Source organism: Dromiciops gliroides, chromosome 3, assembly GCF_019393635.1.
Source record: "Dromiciops gliroides isolate mDroGli1 chromosome 3, mDroGli1.pri, whole genome shotgun sequence".
NCBI classification, from domain to species: Eukaryota; Metazoa; Chordata; class Mammalia; order Microbiotheria; family Microbiotheriidae; genus Dromiciops; species Dromiciops gliroides.
The window spans coordinates 606,657,696-606,682,319 of NC_057863.1; the positions used below are offsets into that span (position 1 = coordinate 606,657,696).

Genomic DNA, 24,624 nt, shown 5'->3' on the forward strand with positions numbered 1-24,624 from the left:
CTTAACCCCCATAGCCCCACAAAAAAGAAGAAGAAGTACATCTTTATTTCAATATAATTGGGGGTTCTGTATCCTATATATTTTATTTTATTATATGCATTCAAAAGACAGGTGCTATAGGTGTGACCATTTGCCAAAGGCATATAGGACACACACAGAAAAAGTTCAGAATTTCTCTTCTAGCTCACTCCTCTCATTTTACAGATAAGGAAACTGAGGTTCAGAGCAGTTTAGTGATATGCCCTGGGTCACCCACATAGGAAGTATTCAAGATGGAATTTGAACCCAGGTCTTGACTCTTAACACTTTACTCAGAATGCCACGACTAGTCCCCAGACTTGTGTTCTTGAGGGCAAGGGTGGAATTAACCCACTGAGCCCAGCTGCCAAAGAGTTGGGTCACACCACCAGTTCATGGTGCAGGTGAGCAGGGCATCTGATTTCCAAGTGAAATCCTGCTGCTCAATGGTACCCGGACAGCCTGTCCTTGTTTACGCCCCCCGCCCCCCCATCCCCTGAGAACAGTGATTGCTCACTCTGGCATGTGATCAGGCCATTGCTTTGCAGGGAGGAAACTCAACTCTCCCGAAATCCACACCCTGCCCTCCTCTTCTCCCCCATCCCCCCACAGCCCCTTGGCCAATTTGGGCATCTGCATGCCTGGTCAGTCCCCTCTCCTCCGAGCTCATGTGACCCAGGGCTGGCTATAAATAGCCAAGGAACCGTGGACAAAGACAGAATCCCAGTCTGAGAATAGCTGAGAAGAAAGGAGCTCCTCATTCGGTGAGGCAAGGAAGGGTCTGCGGGTCTTCGGATTGTCTGCTCAGTGTGTGCATGCAAAGCCAGGAGCTGCTATTCCAGCAGGATGGATTATAAGTCAGGTCTGATCCACGACTCGAATCCCATGGAAAACCTGGAAAAGCAACTGATCTGCCCCATCTGTTTGGAGATGTTCACCAAGCCTGTGGTCATCCTTCCCTGCCAGCACAACCTGTGCCGAAAATGTGCCAACGATATCTTTCAGGTCAGTGCTTGGTGGTGCCCGGCCCGGAGACCCTAAGAATTCACTCACCCTTACCCCTACAGAAAGCTTCCTGAGACTTTGGGGGCCTAAACTGGCCCCACCTCATGTGCTAGACTCTGGGTCACTGAAGTTCCTCTCAGGGAGGCAGCATGGGACACCAGATTGGAGCCAAAGAACCCACAATTAGAATCTCAGCTCTACACAGCCACAACTTCTCTGGGGCCTCAGTTTCCCGCTCTGAAAATTGAGGGGGTTGGATGAGATCATCTCTATGGTTCCTTTTGTCTCTAAATCCCATGATCTCCTGCTGCTCCAAGCACCCCCTCCACCATGGCCCCTTCCCCCAAAAGCCTCCTGTGGGGCCTGGGAAGGGGTAGGGAGACAGCTGGCTGCTCCTGTCCTCCATGACGCAAGGGTTTTTTTCCACTAGTGCTCCCCCTAATCCTCTCATCCTCCCTCCTTCTTTTGATAAGGTTGTTGACCAATGAGTTCCAAGAGGCAACTGATTTTAGTAATAAAAGGGGGGGTGAGGAGAGAGGAGAGAGAAACCAGACCCCTCCGGCTGGAGTCAGCTCCAGGGTGGCAGTGGGCCCAGAGCCCTGGGGTGGCAGGGGGGAAAAGGGAGGGGCTGGGACAGGAGGCAGGTGATCAGGAAAGCAGCGTCTTCCCAAACTAAGGGTTCACAGCTGTTCCTGAAATAGAGTGGGAGGAGACATTCTCAAGAGAGAGGCAGGGTCTTGGGGTGGATGGCTGAGATGTTAGTCTGAGAGAGAAATCTCCACGTTAGAAGAAAATACTATTAAGTAGCTGGCAGTTATGAAATGCAAACACTTCAATACATGATCTCCTTTGAGCTTGAGAACAACCCTCTGAGAAAGGGGAATCTCCTTGCCCAGAGCCACACAGTTAGGAAGCATATTAAGTGGGATTCCAACCCAGGTCATCCTGGTTCTCAGTTGTACCATACTACTCCTGGTTGGTTGCTTTGAGCTGCATTTCACCATCTGGGAAATGAGCCCTTCCTCATTAGAACTCTTAGGATCATAGATTTCTTTTCTTTTCTTTTCTTTTTTTTTGCAGGGCAATGGGGGTTAAGTGACTTGCCTGGGGTCACACAGCTAGTAAGTGTCAAGTGTCTGAGGCCAGATTTGAACTCAGGTACTCCTGAATCCAGGGTCGGTGCTTTATCCACTGCACCACCTAGCTGCCCCGATCATAAATTTCTACATCTAGAGCTAGAGGGACCTCATTAAATCCAAACCACTCCTTAAAATTTTACACATGAGGAAATGGAGACATCAGGGAAATCAAGTGACTTGCCCAAGGTCACACAAATAGTGTCAGAGATGGGAGTATAAGGTTTCTATTGGTTGATTCCATAGAAGGAGGAGGCTAGGACGTATAGTGATGCTTGGTGGAGGACACCAAGGGAAGGGGGCATCTCTGACATGGTGAATACCTAGCCCTCTTCTCTAATCTTGGCATCTACAGGCTGCGAACCCCTACTGGTCCAACCGAGGTGGCTCCATTTCAGGAGGCCGCTTCCGATGCCCATCCTGCCGCCACGAGGTGATCATGGACAGGCATGGGGTGTATGGGCTTCAGAGGAACCTGCTGGTGGAGAATATCATTGACATCTACAAACAAGAGTGCTCAAGGTCAGCTCCTCCCCTATGTTCTCTGGGCTCCTCAGTGGGGGGCGGGGGGCCTCTTTTTCTTAGTCTCAAAGGAGTCCCTGGAGACAAAGAAGAGAGGTCTCTATTCTCCCTGGCCAAACTCCTGGGAAGGTTTGGATCCTAGACCCCATCCTGCCTTCTTACCTCCCATCCCTTCCACAAACCTGCATCCAAATTCTGCATTCAGCTAACCTTCTCTCCCAGAACCCACTGCCCACAACTCCAAGGCCCTGATGGGGCTGGTCTAGATAAGGCCTCCCTTGCCGGGAGCCCAGGAAGCAGAGACTGATTCCCCCATATCCAGTACCGAGGCATCAGAGGCAAGCTGAGATGAGTGGGCTTGCTATCAAGCCCCCTTCTGGGGTGATGATAATAATACTAATAACTAGTATTTATACAGTCCTTGGGGGTTGTTTTGAGGTTTTAAAACCTAAGGTTTACTTTTTTTTTTTAAGTGAGGCAATTGGGGTTAAGTGACTTGCCCAGGGTCACACAGCTAGTAAGTGTTAAGTGTCTGAGACCAGATTTGAACTCAGGTACTCCTGGTTCCAGGGCCGGTGCTCTATCCACTGCGCCACCTAGCTGCCCCCTAAGGTTTACTTTTAAACACTTTTAAAATAGCTCATTTTTATCCTTGCAACAAGCCGGTGTAGGTGCTATCCCCATTTTACAGATGAGGAAACTGAGGAAAACAGCGGGGTGGATGACTTGCTCAGGGTCACACAGCTAGTATATGTGTGTGAAGCAGGATTTGAACTCAGACATTAGTGATGCCAAGTCCAGCATATCATCCACTGCTTCCCATAGCTGGCAATGCTGAAGGGGGAAAGGGAGAAAGAGACCAAAGCAGGAGAAAAAATGAAAAGGCTGGAACTTCACCAAATGATGGAACCAATTTTGGGAATCTTCTTCCTCAGTGGAAGAGAGTGAGAACAGCCATTAATATTGACCTAGAGAAAGAATAATAATCAACATTAATTCATGGCTTTATCATTAATTTAATGCTTTAAATACAGGCACTTTTTTTTTTGATCCTCAAAACAACCCTGTGAGGAAAGCAGTATAAGTATTATTGGGCCCATTTTGTAGATGAAGAAACTGAGGTTCAGATAAGGGAATTGATCTGCTAACTGGCAGCTAATTGACCCCAAGGCAGAATTATCTAAGGAATGTTCCAGAATTGGGGCCGGGAAGTGCTTAGAGAAGCAGCTGTGGGGGCCTCCTTTCTCTCTAGCCCGTGGCCTGAACCCTTCACCAAGGGCCTTCTGGGATGTTTCCTGTTCCAGGGCCCCAGGGCTGCACACTGGGACTCTGGTTCAACTCCACCACCCTGTAGGAGCTGAGGCATGGGGCTCCCTGGAGGGGCCTCTGCTGTCTGTCTGCAAAGTAGAGATAAAGAGACTTCTTGTAAGGCTAAAAGGAGACAGAGGATAGGAAAGCACTTTGATGAAAAACTACCCACATGTTTTAGATTATGAGAGCTAGAAGGGGCCTCAGAACAGTGTCAGAGGTTGGGAGAGCCCTTACAACCCAAAATGTGAGAGCTGGGAGGGGATGTAGAACCAAGAATATCAAAGTTGGGAGGGTCCTTAGAAGTCAGAATGTGAGAGCTGGGAAGGGCCTTAGAACACAAAATGTCAGAGGTAGGAGGGCCCTTAGAACCCAGAATGTAAGAGCTAGAGTGTCCTTAGAACCCAGAATATCAGAGCTAGGATGGACCTTAGAACCCAGAATGTGAGAGTTGGGAGAGTCCTTAGTAGCCAGTGTATCTGAGCTGGAAAGGGCCACAGAGTGTTGGACTTGAAATTAGGACAACCTAACTTCAAATCTTGCCCTTTACTAGCTGGGTGATCTCTCTGGGCCTGTTTCCTCATCCATAAAACGAGGACAATACCTCCGGTCTCTCCCTTATGGAGCTGTTATGAGGCTCAAATGAGATAATGTTTGTAAAGCTCTGCAAACCTTAAAATGCCGTGTAAATATCCGTTACTGTCATCAGCCCACACACACGCAAGCACACACATAAGCACACACAAAAGCACACACACACACACACACACACACACACACACACACACACACACACACACACACGGTAAGAACTGGGAATTAAGACCCAGACACTGATCCCAAGGAATCTCTGGCTCTCTTTCTGCTGGACCATACCCTTTCTTGTTAATTATTAGTAATAACAATGCCATACTCCAGTGATTAAAAATCAGCCTTCTGACCAGAGCCGAAGGGGGTGGACGCGTCAATGTATGTCCCAATGGCCACATGTGGCCCACAGCACTCCAGTGTGTGACCTGAACCAGACTACGATGTAATCATGAAATGTTTAACAGAAGAAATGAATTAATTTTAATTTTTAAATTTTATTTATTTATTTATTTTTTGTGTGTGAGGCAATTGGGGTTAAGTGACTTGCCCAGGGTCACACAGCTAGTAAGTGTTAAGTGTCTGAGGCCGGACTTGAACTCAGGTACTCCTGAATCCAGGGCCGGTGCTTTATCCACTGCGCCACCTAGCCGCCCCAGAAATGAATTAATTTTAAAAGAAATACATAAACAGGCGTGGATTTCTAAGTCAAACTGCAGGCAGCAAGGATCCTTATGTACAGTTTAGTGGGCCCCATTTCTATTTGAGTTTGACCCCACTGTCTTACGGTAACATCAGTTCTCACTAGAAGAAAATAAAAAGACAGGGAAAGAAAGAGGCAAGTGGGAAGGGTCTCTTGGTTCAGCAATCATGGCAAAAGCTCTGGAAAGAATGTTAGAATCATTCAGAGGCCCAGAGAGGTGAGGTGAGTTACCCAACATCATACAGCAGTCAGGGACTAGAGCCAGGACTAGAACCCAAGTCTGTATCTTAGTGCTGAATTCTTTTGCTATATTGCACAGATTCAGGAGGAAATGTTGAGGGGAAAGGTATATGATAAATACTAAGGGGGCAGGGTAGAGGATTAAGGAAGGCATGGTGTGATGGAAAGAAAGGTGGAAGACCTGGGTTCAGATTTTAGTTCTACTACTTATTACCTGTGTGGCCTTTGACAAGTCACCTGACCTCTCTCTGCCTCTGTTTCTAAATTTGTAAAATAAGGAACTCAGACTAGATGATCTCTAAGGTTCTCACCAGCTCTACCTCCTACAATTCTATGGAAGCCACTTCTAGTAGTCAAGGAGGGCTTCCTAAAGGAGGTAGAACCTGGCTCAGGTTTTGAAGGAAAGGAGAGGAGTGAATTGTTGGAGACAAAACAGGAGGGAATTAAGGGTTAAGAAGATGGAAGGGGGGCAGCTAGGTGGTGCAGTGGATAGAGCACTGGCCCTGGAGTCAGGAGTACCTGAGTTCCGGGTCCAGCCTCAGACACTTAACACTTACTAGCTGTGTGACCCTGGGCAAGTCACTTAACCCCAATTGCCTCACTAAAAAAAAAAGAAGAAGAAGAAGATGGAAGGGGGGGCAGCTAAGTGGCGCAGTTGGATAAAGCACCAGCCCTGAATTCAACAGGACCTGAGTTCAAATCCAGCCTCACTCACTTGACACTTACTAGCTATGTGACCCTGGGAAAGTCACTTAACCCTCATTGCCCTGCAAAACAAAAACAAAAACAACAACAAAAAGAAGATGGAAGGAGCAGTCCTGACCTGGGAAAAGAGCCTTTGCTGGGAAGACCCTTTCCCATTTCCTCTGCTCATTCAGAACACATTCCCTGGCTAGCTCTAGAACCTTAGCTGTGTGACCCTGGGTAAATCACTTAACCTCTCTGGGTTTCGTTTCCATCATCTGTAAAATGAGAGGATTAGACTTGATAGCCTCCAAGTCCAGCTCTGAATCTAGGTTCCTGTGAATATTTCTAGCCCTCTACATCTAACAAAAAACCCAACCTGCATTAGCTGCCCTTGTCCCCGAGAGCAGGAGTGGACACTGGCTTATTTGGGATCAGAGTTCTTGTTACCAGCCACACAGAGACCAGGCAGTTGTTTATTCCTGGGGCAGAGCTCTAGAGGGTGGAAGAGGGGCCTCTGGGCTCTCCATGAGCTGCCCTGAGGCCCCCAGGGCCAGAGCAGCAGGGAGTGATGGGTAAGACTTTGAGCCCTTTGGGGAGGGCCCGGCCAGGAGTACCCCAGTGACCCAAGCTGGGATCTTCCCTCCAGCCGGCCCCTGCAGAAGGGCAACCATCCCATGTGTAAGGAGCACGAGGATGAGAAGATCAACATTTACTGCCTCACCTGCGAGATGCCCACCTGCTCCATGTGCAAGGTGTTTGGGGCCCACAAGGCCTGCGAGGTGGCCCCACTGCAGAACGTCTTCCAAGGCCAGAAGGTAAGGAGGAACCTGGACCGTGACCCTGGGGAGGGGCCGGCAATACAGCTCATGCTTCGTGTGGCTGATTGGAGCTCAGGGGATGTGCTGAGCTGGGCCTTTCAGGAATAGCCTTGGAGGGACTTCCCAGGGCTCTGGGAGAAACAATCTCCCCCCCCACCCCCACCCACCACCAAAGCTGAGGAGGGAGGCCTGAGGTCACTTGTTATATTTACTGTCACTTGAGAATTGCAGGGTGTGGCCCTGGGGAAAAGCCAGACCCCAAGGGACAGGGCCTCTGCCTCACCCCTCCACCCATGGGCCACCTCAGGTCACAGGGCTATCCCTATAGTAGGGGGTGAAGGGGCAGGAGCTGTTTTCCTCTCTAACCCACCCACTCACACCTACACATTCCCCTCCAAACCTCTCCTTGAGTCCCCAGGATTTAAGGAAATTTCATTTTCTTATCCCTGGAGCAAACTGGGCATATGGAGAAGGGTTGAAGAGGAATCCTCTACCCACTGCCCATCAATGATAGCTTCCTTTTCTCTTCTTTTCCAACCTTCCTGATTCCAGCCCTGGCCATGCTACCAAGTAGCCATGAAGTCAAAGTCACAGGATTTCAGAGCTGGAGGAGATCTCCCTGGGCCTCAGTTTCCTCCACTGCAAAATGGAGAATATGAACTGACTGGCCATTGAGGTCCCTTCTAGCTGTAAGATTCTGTGTCCTAAGGTCCAATTCTGCTTTCATATTCCTTATTATTACTTTTCTTTCTTTTCTATTCTTTGTTATAAGAGAAAACTCTTTGAAGAGGTGGGAGGGATATATCTGGATATGAAAAGGGACATAAAAACAAAATATAAAATGATTCCTTTTCCAGAGATTCCCAATCCCTTCAGGGAACTCTCCTCCCTAAAGGAAAGGGTTGGAGATCTGGAAAAAGGGTGTCCCTGCTTTCCTTTGCCTCATGGGAGAGCAGAGGTTAAATCTATTTTGGTCTCTCCTCCACCCTCCTTATCCAGACTGAGCTGAGCAACTGCATCTCCATGCTGGTAGCTGGGAACGACAGAGTACAGACGATAATCACCCAGCTGGAAGACTCCTGCAGAGTTACCAAGGTGAGGAATGGGAGAAAGGGCCCAGCCTGGGGAAATCAGAGCCACCCACCGTAACCCAACCCTCCCCATCTCCAACTCCAAATGGTCTCTAATGGCTCCTCCAGATGTGATGGTTAGAGGCCCAGAGCCCAGTACTAGTTGGGCAGGTGTAATAGATGTGGCTATGAGCGGAGTGAAAGAGAACTTGTGACTTAGAGTCAGGAAGGAGCCCTCATTTTCCGGATGAGAGAACCAAAACCCAGAAGGGCACAATGATTTGTCCAAGATCAAATGGGTAGTAATTTACAAATTTGGGATTGGAACCCAGGTCCTCTTGACTCTAAATATACTGCTCTTTCCAGACTAATATTCCATGATTCCTTTTTTCCCCATCTATTGCTTCCTTGCATATAAATCAATTCTAGCACTGGTTTTTGGGGTTTTTTTGTTTGTTTGTTTGTTTGGTTTTTTGTTTTTTTTTTTTAGTGAGGCAATTGGGGTTAAGTGACTTGCCCAGGGTCACACAGCTAGTAAGTGTTAAGTGTCCAAGGCCGGATTTGAACTCAGGTACTCCTGACTCCAGGGCCGGTGCTCTATCCACTGCGCCACCTAGTTGCCCCTAGCACTGTTTTTTTTAATGAAATTGAACTAGTTATAAAGAAACTACCAAAGGAAAAACAAAACAAAACATTGATTCAGAAAGAATTTATCAAATGATAAAGAACAATTAATACCCCTACAATACAAATTATTCTCAAAATTTAAAAATACCATCAAATTCCTTTAATGAGATTCAATATAATACTAGTACCTAGACCAGGGAAGAATAAAGCAAAGAAAGAGAACTAGAGAACAATATCACTAATAAATGTTGATTTAAAATAAAAAGTTTGGGGGGCAGCTAGGTGGCTCAGTGGATAAAGCACTGGCCCTGGATTCAGGAGGACCTAAGTTCAAATCCAACCTCAAATACTTGATACTAGTTGTGTGACCTTGGGAAAGTCACTTAACCCTCATTGCTCCGCAAAATTAAATTAAATTAAATTTTTAAAAATTTACTGAAATCTTAGCAAAAAGACAGCAGCAATATTTTTTTTCAGGGCAGTAAGGATTAAGTGACTTGCCCAGGGTCACATCGCTAGTAATATCAAGTGTCTGAGGCCAGATTTGAACTCAGGTCCTCTTGACTCCTCGGTTGCTACTCTATTCACCACACTACCTAGCTGCCCTACAGCAATATAGATATGGATATAGATATATAGATTTTTTTTTTTGGTGAGGCAATTGGGGTTAAGTGACTTACCCAGGGTCACACAGCTAGTAAACGTCAAGTATCTGAAGCCAGATTTGAACTCAAGTCCTCCTGAATCCAGGGCCAGTGTTTTATCCACTGCACCAGCTAGCTGTCCCAGCAATATATTCAAGAAAAGGAAGCATCATAGAAAGGATAGATGACCTGTGAGATCTGGTTGGATTTATACCATGGATAGAAGGATGAGCCAAAATTGGGTAAACCATAAGCACAATTGTATTAAAAACAAAACTGGGGGCAGCTAAATTGCACAGTGGATAAAGCACTGGCCCTGGATTGAGGAAGACCTGAGTTCAAATCCAACCTCAGACACATGACACTTATTAGCTGTGTGACCCTGGGCAAGTCACTTAACCCCCATTGCCCCGCAAAAAAAAAAAAAAAGACTATAGAAATGTGAGCTGAGAAGGGACACAAGGAAGAATCCAGTAAGGGATTCCAAAGTAAGGGAATCTAGTCCCCCAGAGGAGGTAACCCCGAATCTCTCTGTTTCTCTAGGAGAATAGCCACCAAGTAAAGGAGGAACTGAGCCAAAAGTTTGACGTCCTATATGCCATCTTAGATGAGAAGAAGAGTGAGCTGCTACAGCGAATCACTCGGGAGCAAGAGGAGAAGATTAGTTTCATTGAGGCCCTAATACAGCAGTACCGGGAGCAGCTTGAAAAGGCCACCAAACTGGTAGAGACAGCCATCCAATCCATGGATGAGCCTGGAGGAGCCGCCTTCCTGATGGTGAGCAGGGGGCTTCTCAGAATCCCCAGCCAGCCCTCAAAAGAATAATATAGAATGGGAGCAGCTAGGTGGATAAAGCACCAGCCCTGGATTCAGGAGGACCTGAGTTCAAATCCAGCCTCAGACACTTGACATTTTCTAGTCGTGTGGCCCTGGGCAAGTCACTTAACCCTCACTGCCCTGCAAAATAATAATAATAATATAGGATATCAGAGCAGTATGGAATCTTAGCATATAAAATGGGAGAGCTAGGAGGGATGCTGGAATGGAGAATTCCAGAGGTGGAGGGTGCCTAAGAACATAAATGTCAGAAATTGAAGGGAGCTTAAGACATAGAACGTCAGGGATGGGAAGGAACTGAGAACAGAATGTCAGAACTAGGAGGAACCTTAGAGATCCTCTTGCCCCATTCATCCTTTAGTGATGAGGAGACTATAGGTCAGAGAAATAAAATAACACCTTTCAGTTTTAACATTCCAGCTTACTAGTAACAACTCATATTTCTAAAGGGCTTTAAGGTCCCAGCATGGACTGGGATGCAAACCCCAGTCTCCTGAATCTCTGCCAAGGACTCTCTGCCCCACATGCCCTTGAGGGAAGAGAAAACATTGTGGACAGCAGAAAGGTCAGGTGACCTTTGGGATGGGACTCTAGTGGTCAAACATCAGGACTTCCCAACCCTTTCCTCCAAGATTTGGCCAGATTTGGGACTTTGTAACAGGGCTTGGAGAGGCTGCCAAGGAAATGAGTTTTGACTAGAGAGGAAGGGAAAAACCCAAGATGTTGGAGACATTATTTAGCTTTGGTGCCACAGCTGGCCCAGGAAACCCAGGTTGTTAGGAAGTCTTTGGCTCATGGGTTCCCATCTCTAGAGAATCTGAGTGCCCAGTCCAATGGCTGAACCTCTATCCAGACTTAACCAACTGCCTTCTCTCTTTCTTCCCACAGAATGCCAAGCCACTGATCAAAGCGTAAGTCTTCCCTGAGTGGGGTAGAAGTTCAGGGTTTTCAATGGTTCAATCTCCCAACTAACCTAAAGGGAACTCCCATTGCTCTCCAGCCTGACCTTTCCTGATCAATTCCGTTGGCTGGGAGGTTCTAGAGCTCCAAGGCCCTGGAATATTTTGCTTCCTTTTCCCTACTCTAACTCTCTGATTTGTCTCCATTATTCTCTCCATGCGATGGAGGGGGAAGCAACTTTCTATAATAGGAATTAGAGTTTGGAAGGAACTGTAGAAAACACAATGTCAGAGATTCTTGGCACCTTAGAATTTAGGATGTTAGGGCAGAAAGGGGAACCAATCAATCATTCAGCAAGCACTTATTAAGCACCTATTATGTATATGCCAGGCACTGGGAGAGGTGCTGGCTATTATAATGGTTAGAGCTCTGGCCTTAGAGTCATGAAGACCTGTCTTGGAATCCTGCCCCAGATTCTTATTAGCAGTGTGACCCTGGCCAAATCATTTAACCTCTTTCAACCTCAGTTTCTCTAGCAATAAAATGGGAATAATAATAGCACCTACCTTGAAGCGTTGACATATGGATCAATTGAGATAATATATTTGAAGTTACTAAAGTGTTAGCTCAAGGAACTTATATTTAAAACTTAGGATTTAGAATGTTAAAAGTTGAAGGGATGGGGCAGCTAGGTGGCGCAGTGGATAGAGCACCAGCCCTGGAGTCAGGAGTACCTGAGTTCAAATCCGGCCTCTGACACTTAACATTTACTAGCTGTGTGACCCTGGGCAAGTCACTTAACCCCAGTTGCCTCACTAAAAAAAAAAAAAAGTTGAAGGGACCCTCAAGACTACCAAGTTCAACTCTCCCATTTTTCAGTTAAGAAAACTGAGGCCCAGAGAGGAAGTCACTTATTTAAAGTCACACAACAAATAAATAGCAGAGCCAAGACTAGAACCCAGGGCTGCTGACTTTCAGCACTTGGCTGACTATTTTCATGATTGCCTCACTCTCCTGCTGTATGTGGCCTTAGGTCAGATTCCCTGGGGGATGGAACAGTACCCTCATCTGGAGGTGGAGTATGGCTAAATATTGAGGAGGGGTGGTAAGCAGCTCTTGCATTCGAGAGAGAGTATAAGGAAGTGCCTCTTACTGGGCTCGGGAGCAGCAGATGAGGTCTCAGCCCACTCTGTCTTCTCTTCTCCAGCATCGTGGAAGCATCCAAGGGGTGCCATCTGGGCAAGACAGAGCAAGGCTTTGAGAACATGGATTATTTCACCTTGGATCTGGAACACATAGCAAACACCTTGAGGGCAATTGACTTCGTGTCAGGTAAGACTTCATAGGGAAGGACTGCATGTGTTTCCCTACCCTCCCATAGGCATCCTGGCATCCCAATAGGCAGATCTCAGCTGACGGCAGAGGAGAGGCTATGAGAGAAGAGGGAGAGTCTTTCCACTACAGGGACATGCCTATATTCAGAGAATCAGGGAACCTTAAAAATGGAAATAACCTAATTTATCCCCAATACAGAATTGCTGACAGATGGACATCCAGACCTTGTCCAAAGTAGAACAGAAAAAAAGCTCTGGACTGAGAATCAGAAGACCTCAGCCCTAGTCTAGGCTCTTCCACTAACTGGTTGTGTGACCTGGAGCAAGTCACTTTCCTCTTTTAGCCCAGATGGTCTCTAAGGCCCCTTTCAGTTTTAACATTCCAGCTTACTAGTAACAACTCATATTTCTTTTTTTTTTTTTTTTTAGTGAGGCAATTGGGGTTAAGTGACTTGCCCAGGGTCACACAGCTAGTAAGTGTGTGTTAAGTGGCTGAGGCCGGATTTGAACTCAGGTACTCCTGACTCCAGGGCCGGTGCTCTATCCACTGCCCCACTTAGCTGCCCCCAACAACTCATATTTCTAAAGGGCTTTAAAATGAACAGATTTCCTCACAGTGACCCCATGACGCGGATTATCCCCATTTTACAGAGGAGGAAACTGAGGTTTCTGAAAGTGTCTTTTTTAAAGCATTATGAATATTTTTATTATTTATTTAATATTTTTATTTATTATAAAAAGTATTTCATTATTTTCCAGTTACATATGAATATTTATATATAGATGAATTAGAAGACAATTTTGACAGTAAGAACAGAGCTATTTTTTTTTTTTAATTTTTGCAGGGCAATGAGGGTTAAGTGACTTGCCCAGGGTCACACAGCTAGTTAAGTGTCAAGTGTCTGAGGTCAAATTTGAACTCAGGTCCTCCTGAATCCAGGGCCAGTGCTCTATCCACTGCGCCACCTAGCTGCCCACCAGAGTTATTCTATTAGCTGGTATGAGAACGATGATTTGGGATTTTGAAATATTCAAATTTGTCTGATGCTTAGCAAGGTTAAGTCACCTGTCCGTCGCCACAGAGTACAGAGTCTTAGAGATGAAACTGAAGTTAGAATTTCCTGATATAGAATCCAGGTCTCTACTCACTACATCACACTACATCCATGTCCATTCTATATTCTAAGGTTTCTGTCAGTTGGTATCCTGTATCTACATTCTCCAGTTCTATATTCTAACCTTCTATATTCTCCATGCTTTGTCCGTTCCAACTCTGACATGCTGTGTTCTAAGACCCCTCCCAGCTCTGACATTCTGGGTTCTAAAACCCCTCCCAGCTCTGACATTCTGGGTTCTAAGACCCCTCCCAGCTCTGACATTCTGAGTTCTAAGGCCCCTCCCAGGCCTGCCACTCTGTGTTCTAAGGCCCTTCCCAGCTCTGACATTGTGTTCCAAGGTGCATGCCAACTCTGACATTCTTTGTTCTAAGGACCTTCCCAGTTCCAACAGTCTACATTCAAAGGTCCTTTCTAGCTCTAACTTTCTATGATTCCTTTCTATCAGTAAGAGTAGGTAATCTATAACTTGAAGGCATTCAAACGAACCCAACTGCCTTAACTCACCTCTCCAATCCAGCATCAAGCCACTTAGAGATAAGTCTTTATCCTTTCATTTGGAAATCTACTGCTTTCTCCTTACTGGATGATAAATTCCTGCAGGGAGGTCTTGTGCCTTATGTCCCATTTAGTAGCATCATGGGTGACATAGATTTAATGTTGGAGAAGACCTCAGACATGATCAAATCCAGGTTCTTCATTTTATGGTGCATTGAGCTTGGCATGTAGTAAGTCCTTATTCAATATTTTTTCATTCATTCTTTCACAAATGAGGAAAAGGAGGCCTTAACATGTTAAATGGATTGCCCAAGGTCACATAGGTAGTAGGCAAGAAAGTCCGGATTGAGTCTGGGTCCTATAACCTCAGTAGACTATTTTAAATATATTGTCATTTTATTGATTTTTTTTTACACGGCTGAAATTTCCCTCTATAACTCTATAGATTCCCTCTATAGATTCTTCTTGGGCTTCCCACCTGCCCCCCACCCCCACCACAACTCAGTCCATTCTGTCTGTTTCATTGATTTGGTGTAACTGAATTCAGGCCTTCTAGGGTAAAAATTTTTCCAAACCTTCTGTCTGGTTAGTAAACAGGGTCCGGCTAAAGTCAAGAAAGATAATTATGGAGATTAGGGGATTTGTTCCCTGTCTTCTGATCCCCAGGAGACAAGCCCCTTTCTAAGGAAAGAAATCAAGGAGGTGGAACAAATTATGTGATCATAGGAAACCAGAGGGGAAACTGACCTTAGAAGGCATCTGGTTCAACCCCACCCCACTTATTTTATAGATGAGAAAATAGAGGCCTAGTGACTTCTAAGCTGACTCTCCCAGGCTTTGAGCCTGGGAGAGCTGAGAAGCTGGTGCAAAAGTCCCCCCACCCCCACCCCCCTGCCCAGCTTCAAAGGAGTTACTGAGAAGATAGAACAACAGCAAGTTGGAGGAACAGGGTGAGCGGGACAAGGAGTGCCAGGCAGGGAGAGGGCTCAAAGGCTTGGCTTCCAGGACTCAGCAGAGACAGAGCTGAATTTCCAGGGAGGACCTTGACCTCTGAGCCCAGAGAGCACTCTGCCTCCTCTCACCACACCACAGTTATCTGTCCTGTGGTTTCAGGGAAACGCAGACAAACTGGGTCTTACCCACAGTCCCTCCTCGAGGCCACAGCAAGATCAGGTGATAGGCAGTGGGTGGCTCTGTAACAAAGGAATGTCTTTGTGTCAGCCCAGGTTGGGGGTTGGGGTAGGGGTGGGGGGAAGGGAGAAAAAAAGGAAAGGGAGGAAGGGGGAACAGGGAAGATTCATTCATTCTCTAGGTATGCTAACCCTGGCTGTTCCCCTTGGGCCTTTATTCAGCAAGCCTCCCACCCTTTCCATGCTTCTGGCCTCCCCTGTGGATAGGAGGCCTTGGATGGATGAACAAGGGTGGAATGCCTCTGCTTGGGTACATCTGGGGGTGAGGATGGATGGATGGATGGATCAAGGAGTCCCAGCCCATTCTAAAGCTATCGTTTGCTTTTCCTTTGCAGATGAGGAAGAAGAAGAGTTCCTCGAGGCAGAGGTAGATGAGGATGAGGAAGAGGAAGAAGATCCTTCCGGAGGAGAAGGTGGGAGGTGAGGAAGTCTATCCTATTTTTTGGATCTGTAAATATTGCATTGATTTGGTGGTACAGTGGATAGACCCTGGAGTCAGGAAGACCTGAGTTCAAATGTGGCCTCAGATACTTACTAACTGAGTGACCCAGAGCAAGTCACTTCACCCTACTTGCCTCAAAAAAGGAGAGGAGAGGAGAGGAAAGGAAAGGAAAGGAAAGATTAGGGAAAAACATTGAAAGCAACCCAGTACTCCCAAAGAAAAGCATGAGATCTGAGAGCTCCAGAGAAGTTAAAGAGCACCCCAGGCAGCTTCTCATTCAATAAAGAATATCTCATCATCTAGAATCAGCCAGGACTCCAGAAACAAGCAGCTGGCTACCGAAACAAAATGAACCAAAGATGGATGAGGAGGACTCACAACAATGCCCCATGGGAGCAGCAGTCAGAGGAACTAGATACCTAATAGGATCATAGATTTAAGGTTGGAAGGGACCTCAGTGGTCCCCAAATCCAACTTCTTCATTTTACAGAGGAAGAAATTGAAGAGTGGTAGGTTGAGATGATTTGGCTGAGGTTACACAGGTAGTAAGCAGAGGCGAGATTCGAACCCAGGTCTCATGATTTCAACGCCAGCAAGCTTCCCGATTCACCACACCATTTTTGTTAGATTTAGCCTGGAGGAAAAAAGCGTAAAAGGAGGGTTTATTTTCATTGCTTCCTTCAAATATTTGAAAGTTGTCTCATGAAAGAAGGCATAACATGGGACTGGACAATGGAAATCCCATTTTTTTCAATAAGACAGAATGTTTTGCTTGCTGCAGTACCCCCCCGCCCCCACAAGGCCCCCACCTTAATGAGGTTAGCTCACTTCCCAGCATGCTCTGAAGTGCAGAACACAGACCTCTGTTATGCAAGCTGGAACTAGGCATATTAGATCCACTGGGTAGATGTTACAGAGAAAAGGTTTCAACTCAATGTATGGAGGGAAAAAACTTCCTTATGATTAGAGCAGTCCCAGTATGGAATGGCTGTCCCATAAGGCAAGACGATGTTCTTGAAGTTGTTGATGGTTACCTGTTAGGGATGGTATAGGGACGATTTTTTATAGGATGATACCATATCATCTTTGGACAGCTAGGGGCATAACAGAGCACTAGGCTTGGAGTCAGGAAGACTCATCTTTGAGTTCAAATCCGGCCTCAAACACATACAAGCTGTGTGATCCTGGGCAAGTCACTTCACCCTGTTTGCCTCAGTTTCCTGAACTGTAAAATGAGCTGGAGAAGGAAATGGCAAACAACTCCAGGATCTTTGCCAAGAAAACCCCCAAATGGGGTCATGAAGGGTTGGACATGATTGAAAAATGGCTTAACAACAATAAAGACATGATCTTTAAGGCCCCTTTCAGCACCTATAGTCTATATTCTAAGGCTCCTTCCCTCCTGACTCTATAATCTAAGGTCCCTTCTTGCCTCTGTTATTCTGTGTTCTAAGGTCCCTCCTAGCTCTGGCATTCTATGGTGTAATATTCCTATGATTATACCTCTTGAGGTCACTTATTTTATTGTTAGACACTTTTATCTGTTATATTTCTAACACTAAGTCAAAATTTGCTTCTTTGTAACACCCACACCTCAATTCTGCTCTTATTCCGGGAAAGTTTAATAATAATTTATTATTATCATTAGTGCTGACATTTATGTAGCATTACATGGTTACAAAGAAAGTCATGTCTGATTCCTCCCATGCCCTATCAGGTAGGTAGTGCAAATATTATCCCCGTTTTTCAGATGGGGACACTGAAGCCCAGAATTGGGCTGTGGCATGCTATATTGGCCGTCAGGACCCAAACCCAGGTCTCCTAACTCTGGCTGCTGCTTTCTTTTCTCTCTACTATCTGAGCCCAAGAAGATATAAAAAACCCTTAAGAGTGTGTTGTAATAGGATGCGACCCTTATACTTGGGGCTAGATTGTATCATGTTTTTTTTAGAAGAACATAGGGAGGGCAGCTAGATGGCAGAGTGGAAAGAGTACCGGCCCTGGATTCAGGAGGACCTGAGTTCAAATCCAACCTCAGACACTTAACACTTACTAGCTGTGTGACCCTGGGCAAGTCACTTAACCCCAATTGCCTCACCAAAAAAAAAGAAGAAGAAGAAGAATATAGGGAGAAGAAAGAAGAATTTAGGGCCCAGAGCATCGTGGTCAGAAGACTGGGGAATCTGAAATCAAAGAACCTTCCAATTCTGAGATGTCATAACCTGGCTCTTGTACTTACTTCCTGTGTGACTTGAGACCAGTCTCTTGCCCTCTCTTGCCCTCAGTTTTCTCCACTGTAAAATAATGGGGTTGGATCTGATAATCTCTAAAATCTCTTCCAGATCTAAATCTCGAAAGATTCCTGCCCCCTCCTGTCCCCCTCGTTCACCAGAGTCTCTTGCCTTCTTTCTTCCAGGAGTACAGGAAAGATACAGGAAGAAGAAGAACTACAGTGAGAAAACTTCCTAAGCTAAGAGAAAAACAGGGGAGAAAAGAGGCTTCACCCCCGAGAGGAGTCTCTGTGACAAGCCCCGGGCTTAGAGGGGAGGAAGATCCCACCTCTGCCAGGTCGCAGAGATTGGACACACCCCATGGCTTAGCAAGCGGCCACTCACCCAGCCTTAGAGACAATTCAAACCAAAGACACAGGACACTTTTCTACGTTGGTGCAAAATGGAATGTTTTGTACATTTTCTTTTTTAATGTTCTTTTTTTGTATATAACTGTAAATGTCTATGGATCTGGTGCTTTCCAGAAAAAGACTTTGCACATTGTGCAGGGGAGGGAAGTGATTGTGTGGAATGGTTAGAAGTGATCAGAGATGCTGAGGGATTGGGTACTTGGCAGCTGTCCGGGCCCTTCTCCACGATACTTTCTGGGCCTAGAAGAAAGAGTGTACTGTACTTTAACGCATATTCCTGTCACACAGGGTACTTATTGACTGAATTTATGTTGCACATTGTTCAAATAAATGCACAGTTCTATCAGATGTTTCTAAAATGGAGATGGGGAGGAAGGTGTTCACTTTTGTACCCCTGAATGAAGAAGGGTCTAGTGCAGATGGACAGGGCCATGTGGGACCAAATCCATGATAGAAACTGGGGGTAGGAGATTAGAGGGTGCATTTATACAGCACTTTTTGTGCTGGATGCTTCGTTGATGTAATGGATACAGTGAGTGCTGACTTGGGTTCAAATCCTGCTTCTTATCCTAGCTTGTGTGATCCCAGGGAAGTTACTTAATATCTCTGTGCTTCAATCAACTACATAGCATTTCATTTATGAAGGGAGAATCTAAGATCCATGAAGTCTGGAGCTTGGGAGAAAGTTATCATCTCACTCCATTCTTACAACATTCATTTTGAAATAGGTCGTGCTCATATCATTATCTAATTCACAGAGGAAGTAAAGGAACTCGTCAAAGATCACAAGATTAGGTAGCAGAATAGGGCTAATAATAGTGTTTTTTTGTTTGTTTTTTTGTTTTTTTTGTTTTTGCAGGGCAATGGGGGTTAAGTGACTTGCCCAGGGTCACACAGCTAGTAAGTGTTAAGTGTCTGAGGCCGGATTTGAACTCAGGTACTCCTGAATCCAGGGCCGGTGCTTTAACCACTGCGCCATCTAGCTGCCCCCTAATAATAGTGTTAATAGCAATAGATGACAATTAGAGTTTACTTCCAACAATCCAACCAGTATTGATCAAGCAGTTAAGTGCAAGTAGTTCAGGATACAAAAACAAAAGGAAAAAACTCTCAAGAACCATACTTTCTGGCTACATAATCCAGTGAGATCTAGGATATCTTTGATTAAGGTATTATTCCCAGATTCATTTATAAGAGCTTGGCCTAACTACTCACACAGGAAAAACTAAGTGGATGAAGAAAGCCATTACTAGACTACATAATGCAGTCTGATAGAAAACCAATAGTTTGTCTATTGGTATAGTATATAGATATATCTAGAGATGGATATGGATGGATATACATATGTACATATGTGTATATTAATATCTTGGACAGACAGTGCAAACAATGATTACAGGCCGGTACAGAAGAAGGAAGGCAAACTGGATTGCAATTGGAAAACTATAAAATTGTTTTAATGACCCCAAGCTTCTTCCTGGGGAAAAATCCATCTTTTTAACACTAATATTCTTATTCTGATGTTCTATGGCTGTATCATGAAACAGTCTCCAGAGATATGAATATGAAAATTATCCAGAGGGCATGATGTGGGGGTACAGTAGTGATGAGAAGACTATAGAACATTACAAATAAGGGATTACACAGGAGAAGGAGGATAAAGGATGTGATCAAGGAGAAATATGACAGAAAAAGCTAGTTGCCCAGAGTGACAAATACCAGATAATCTGCGTTGATATTCTCAAGATGTCAGCAGGAACCAATTATCATCCATTATGATATTGATGCAGATGATTCTCAAGTCTACTTGTACAACCCTAACCTCTCTCCTTATCTCCAGCCTTGCATCTCCAACTGCCTATTAGACATCTCAAACTGGATGGCCTGTACTCATTATCTTTTCCCCTGAATCTTCCTACTGTCCTCCCAGTCATCCAGACTCTGTTTGAGGAATCATCCTCATCCTCTCACTTGCTCATCCCCCATATCTGAGCAGGTGCCAAGTCTTGCCCATTCTGCCTGTGTAACGTCTCTCTCATATGTTCCCCCTTCTCTCCTGACAGCTCCACCACCCCGATACAAGCCCTTATCACTTCACATCTGGGTTATTTCAATATCTTGCTGATTGCTCTCTCTGCCTCAAGTCTCTCCCCACTCCAAACCATTTTTCACACAAGCTGTCAAATTAATCTTCCTAAATTGCAAACCTGATCTCGTTACATCCTTACACCAGAATGAATTCTAAAATCCTCCATTTGGTGTTTAAAGCTCTTCATAACCTGGTCCCTTCCTATATTTCTGGTCATCTTATACCTTACACCTCCACATACTCTAAGACTCCATGCCACTGCCCTCCCTTGCTGTTCCTCCTAATCTCCTGAATCTGAGCATATTCCATGCCTGGAATTCTTTAGCTCCACCTCCTGATTTCCTTCAAATCTCACCTAAAAGCCTACCTTTTGCAAGAAGCTTTTCCTGGCCCTCCTTAATCAGTGCCTTCTGTCTTTGATTGTCTCCAATTTACCCTATTTGTGTGTGTGTGTACGTTTATAGAGAGAATGAAAAAAAGAGAGAGAATGAAAGAAACAGAAAAAGAGAGAAGAGGAGGGATGAGAGAAGAGGGAATGAAAGAAACAGAGAGAAAGAGAATGAGAGAGAGGGGCAGCTTAGGTGGCACAGTGGATAGAGCACCAACCCTGGAGTCAGGAGGACCTGAATTCAAATCTGGCCTCAGACACTTAACACTTACTAGCTGTGTGACCTTAGGCAAGTCACTTAACCCCAATTGCCTCACTAAAAAAAAAAAGAAAGAAAGGAAGAAAGAAAGAGAATGAGAGAAAGAATGAAACAGAAAAAGAAAATGAAAGAGAATGAAACAGAGAGAATGAGAGAGAATGAAAAAAACAAGAGAGAAAGAATGAGAGTGATAAAGGAGAGTTTGTACATAGTTATTTACACATTGTCTCCTCCATTGCTCTCTGAGAGCAGCCACCCCCCTTTATATCCCTAGTGATCAATAGCTTATAGTCTGGTTGGGAAGACAAGAACTATGCACAGGAAGTGGAGAACAACAAGCACGTATGATGTACCTACTATGTGCTAAGAACTGGGCCTCCAAGGAGCTTCCCTTCCTTCTATCATGTCAGTGTTTTATGCAGCTGTCACACTGAGGGACCTTGAGTGCACACCAGACTTTACTTAGAGTAAATCCCCAGCCCTGCATTTTTTTTCTTGTTACACCTGTCCTCAGTTAAAGGAAATCCATTTCATGGATTCATTGTGCACCTGATCCAAAGGAAGCTGATGTAGACACTGACCCTGCTCTCAATCTCAAGCCTAGCTCACATGTCTAGAGTACTTTAAGATTGACAAAGTGCTTTCCTTACAACAATCCTGTGAAGGAGAGAGTGTAAAGATATTATTTTAATTTCCATTTACTCATGGGAAAATTGGTGCTGAGAGAGGGAAGGTGACTTGGTCAGGGTCACACAACTAGTGTCAGAGGGCAGAACTTGATCCCAGGTCTTCCTATTGAAAAAACACTGTTTGCTCCACCTTTTTGAACAACCTTTTCTTCCAGGAGCCTCCAGCTCAGATGGAGAGATCAGACTAAGAGCAACTTCAATTCCTGGGGTCCACTGCAGGCTTTTAAGCTCCATTATATCTCTGTTCTCATTGACCTTCACAACAAGGAAGGCCTAGAAATGTTGTCATTATAGATAGAATTGTCCACACTTGTAGGGACCTAACCTGCATGGTCTAACTGCTGTTATTCCAGACTTCAAGGGAGGAGACCTGGGTCAAATTCCTTCCTAGCCGTGAGATCATGGACAAATCATTAAACTGAGCTTTGGCTTTCTCATCTGTTAAATGGGAATAATAATACTTGCACTATCCCATCCTCCAAATTATTGTGACTAAAGCATTTTATTTTTTTTTAAATAATGTTACTGGGGGCAGCTAGGTGGCACAGTGGATAGAGCACTGGCCCTGGATTCAGGAGGACCTGAGTTCAAATCTAGTCTCAGACCCTTGACACTTACTAGCTGTGTGACCCTGGGCAAGTCACTTAACCCTAATTGCCTCACCAAATAAATAAATAGATGTTACTGATCTCTTTGGGAGGGGGCGTTACATCACAAAAATTTCTCCCAGTATTCCTCCCCACTCCCAAAGAGCCATTCCATATGAGTATAGGACAACAAATTTAAGTGTCTTTAAAATGCAAGCTTATTAAACCAAACCACCTCTTTGTGGTCAATGCAGATGACAATTGTTCATATTTCCTTTAGGGTTTCAAACCTCTGCCCCTCAAAATAGAATGAATAAATAGAACCCCATGCCAATTTTAAAAGGATTCTCATTTAAAAAAAAAAAAAGAAAGAAAAGGATTCTTATGCCCAGTTTCCACAGGCATCATTATCCTCCTTTTGCTGTGGTTATTCAGTTGTGTCTGACTCTTCATGACTCAATATGGGGTTTTCTTGGCAAAGCTACTGGAGTGGTTTGCCATTTCCTTCTCCACCTCATTTTACAGAAGAGGAAATTGAGGCAAACAGGGTGAAGGGACTTGCCCCAGGGTCACATAGCTAGTTCTCAAACTGGATTTGAACTCAGGTCTTCCTGACTCTCTATCCACTGTGCCACCCAGCAGGATCAGAGGATATTAAGGGGCTTGCCTTTTTGTAAGTGCATGGGGCAGAATTTGAACCCACGTTTCTCCTGATTCCTAAAGATCTGTCACATTGCATGGCAAGGTATAGATTGGATATAAAGGAATCTTCCAAATAATTACATATCATCTGATATCAGTCAGAAATCCTGATGGCATGGAATCATTTAGCCTCTCATTATATCTCTGGAGAGAGGGAAAGTCGGGGGAGAAGTAATCGAAAAGAGAAGAATTAAAATGGTCATAGGAGACCTCCCCCTGCCTTCCCCAGTTAGCTGGGTAGGTTACAGGTCTGCAGCCCTTCCCCACTATGGCCCTACCTGTCTCTTGGTAATCTCAACGGGTGGGTGACAGGAAGATGCCAATTATACTAGTGCTGCTTCCTGAAGGTCCAAAGTATACCAGGGTAGCTCAGGGCCCTGGGGTCCTTTCCAAGCTGAGCAGGAGGGTCCTGGCCCATAGCCACCCAGTCCGTCAGCACCTTAACCTCTTCCAGTCCCGTCTCCTAAGGAACATTTGCTCAAAATAGGCCAGACTCGAGTTTCGGAGTAGCTCAGTATGCTGGATTGGAATCTCACAGAGGAGCAAGACTGTATGTAGTTTTTCTCTCCCATGCTCTCCAGAGCATTTGACTCACAGGGCTTGGCCTCAAGTGTTTGTGGACAGGCTGGCTGAGCTCCCCAGCTGGGTCGCGACACTCCCAGTTCTGCACGTCCCTGCAGTTTTTTCCCCAGCCTGCCTCTCCTCCACCTAACTCCCCCATAAGCTCACTTCCACAGAACTCATGGACTGCAGCGGAGGGTCTGATGTGGTCCCTTCCTTAGGTGCTGTGCCTGATGAACTTACCAAGAGGTAGGAGATAACATCTGCGGTCTTAGATTCCCACATGGGGCACTAAAAGCAAGGAGCTCCTACCCCCAAAGCAGACTCCCAGGCTGCTAAGCCAGTCCTACTCTTCCAGTATTTCATGCGCCCTGGGGAACAAGATTCTATCCCAGGAGGTGGATGTAGCTAGGTGCAGAGGACAGAAGAGACAGCTCCTATGTATGATTTGGGAGGGGTGGGAGCAATTGATCTGAGCAGGGAGAGCCAGCTCCTGCCCTTATCTGATGGGGGTAACATGGACCCCCATTTTCAGGTACCCCACCTTCCCCTAGCCCGAGTCTTTAGAAGAATTGCCAGTCTGAGTCCTATTCCCCCCCAAAAAAAACCAACAAAAACTCAATGTACTTTTTTGGTGGACCCACCTAGAGTGGGGGAAGGAGAGCATCCGTTGATCTGGACTTGGCAGGGGTCGGTCATTCAGTTCTCTCAAGGCTTCTGGTCAGAACTTTTCCATTCCTTTCCCAGGCCTTCCCCCAGGGAGTCCCTGCAGGCCAGGGACACTGGGACTTCCTAGTCCTTCTCTTATCCCCCACCAGAGGCTTTCCTTGCCCTCTGCCCTCTAGGCACCTGAGACAACCCTCTCTCTTTAGAGGCCTGGTCTGAGCTAGGTAAAGCCTGGAGAGGCTCGCTCCCTTCCCCACCCCCATAACCCTTCCCCCTCTATCGCCTTCTCCCCCCTCCCTGCTGCGTCCCGGGCAGCAGGTACTGGCCCTGGAGTAGTGCACACGGCGGTCCAAGGGCGGT

General features: G+C 45.6%; 1 protein-coding gene across 1 annotated transcript; it reads left to right on the forward strand.

The window, feature by feature from the left end:
- The first annotated feature begins 759 nt into the window (after window positions 1-759).
- Window positions 760-18,669, forward strand: TRIM63 (tripartite motif containing 63). Its single transcript, XM_043995289.1, has 9 exons — window positions 760-1,023; window positions 2,515-2,681; window positions 6,854-7,022; window positions 8,025-8,120; window positions 9,910-10,143; window positions 11,092-11,114; window positions 12,311-12,435; window positions 15,576-15,660; window positions 18,099-18,669. The coding sequence occupies exons 1-9, from the start codon at window positions 865-867 to the stop codon at window positions 18,136-18,138; spliced, it is 1,098 nt and encodes a 365-aa protein (XP_043851224.1). The 5' UTR covers window positions 760-864; the 3' UTR covers window positions 18,139-18,669.
- The last annotated feature ends 5,955 nt before the right edge of the window (window positions 18,670-24,624 follow it).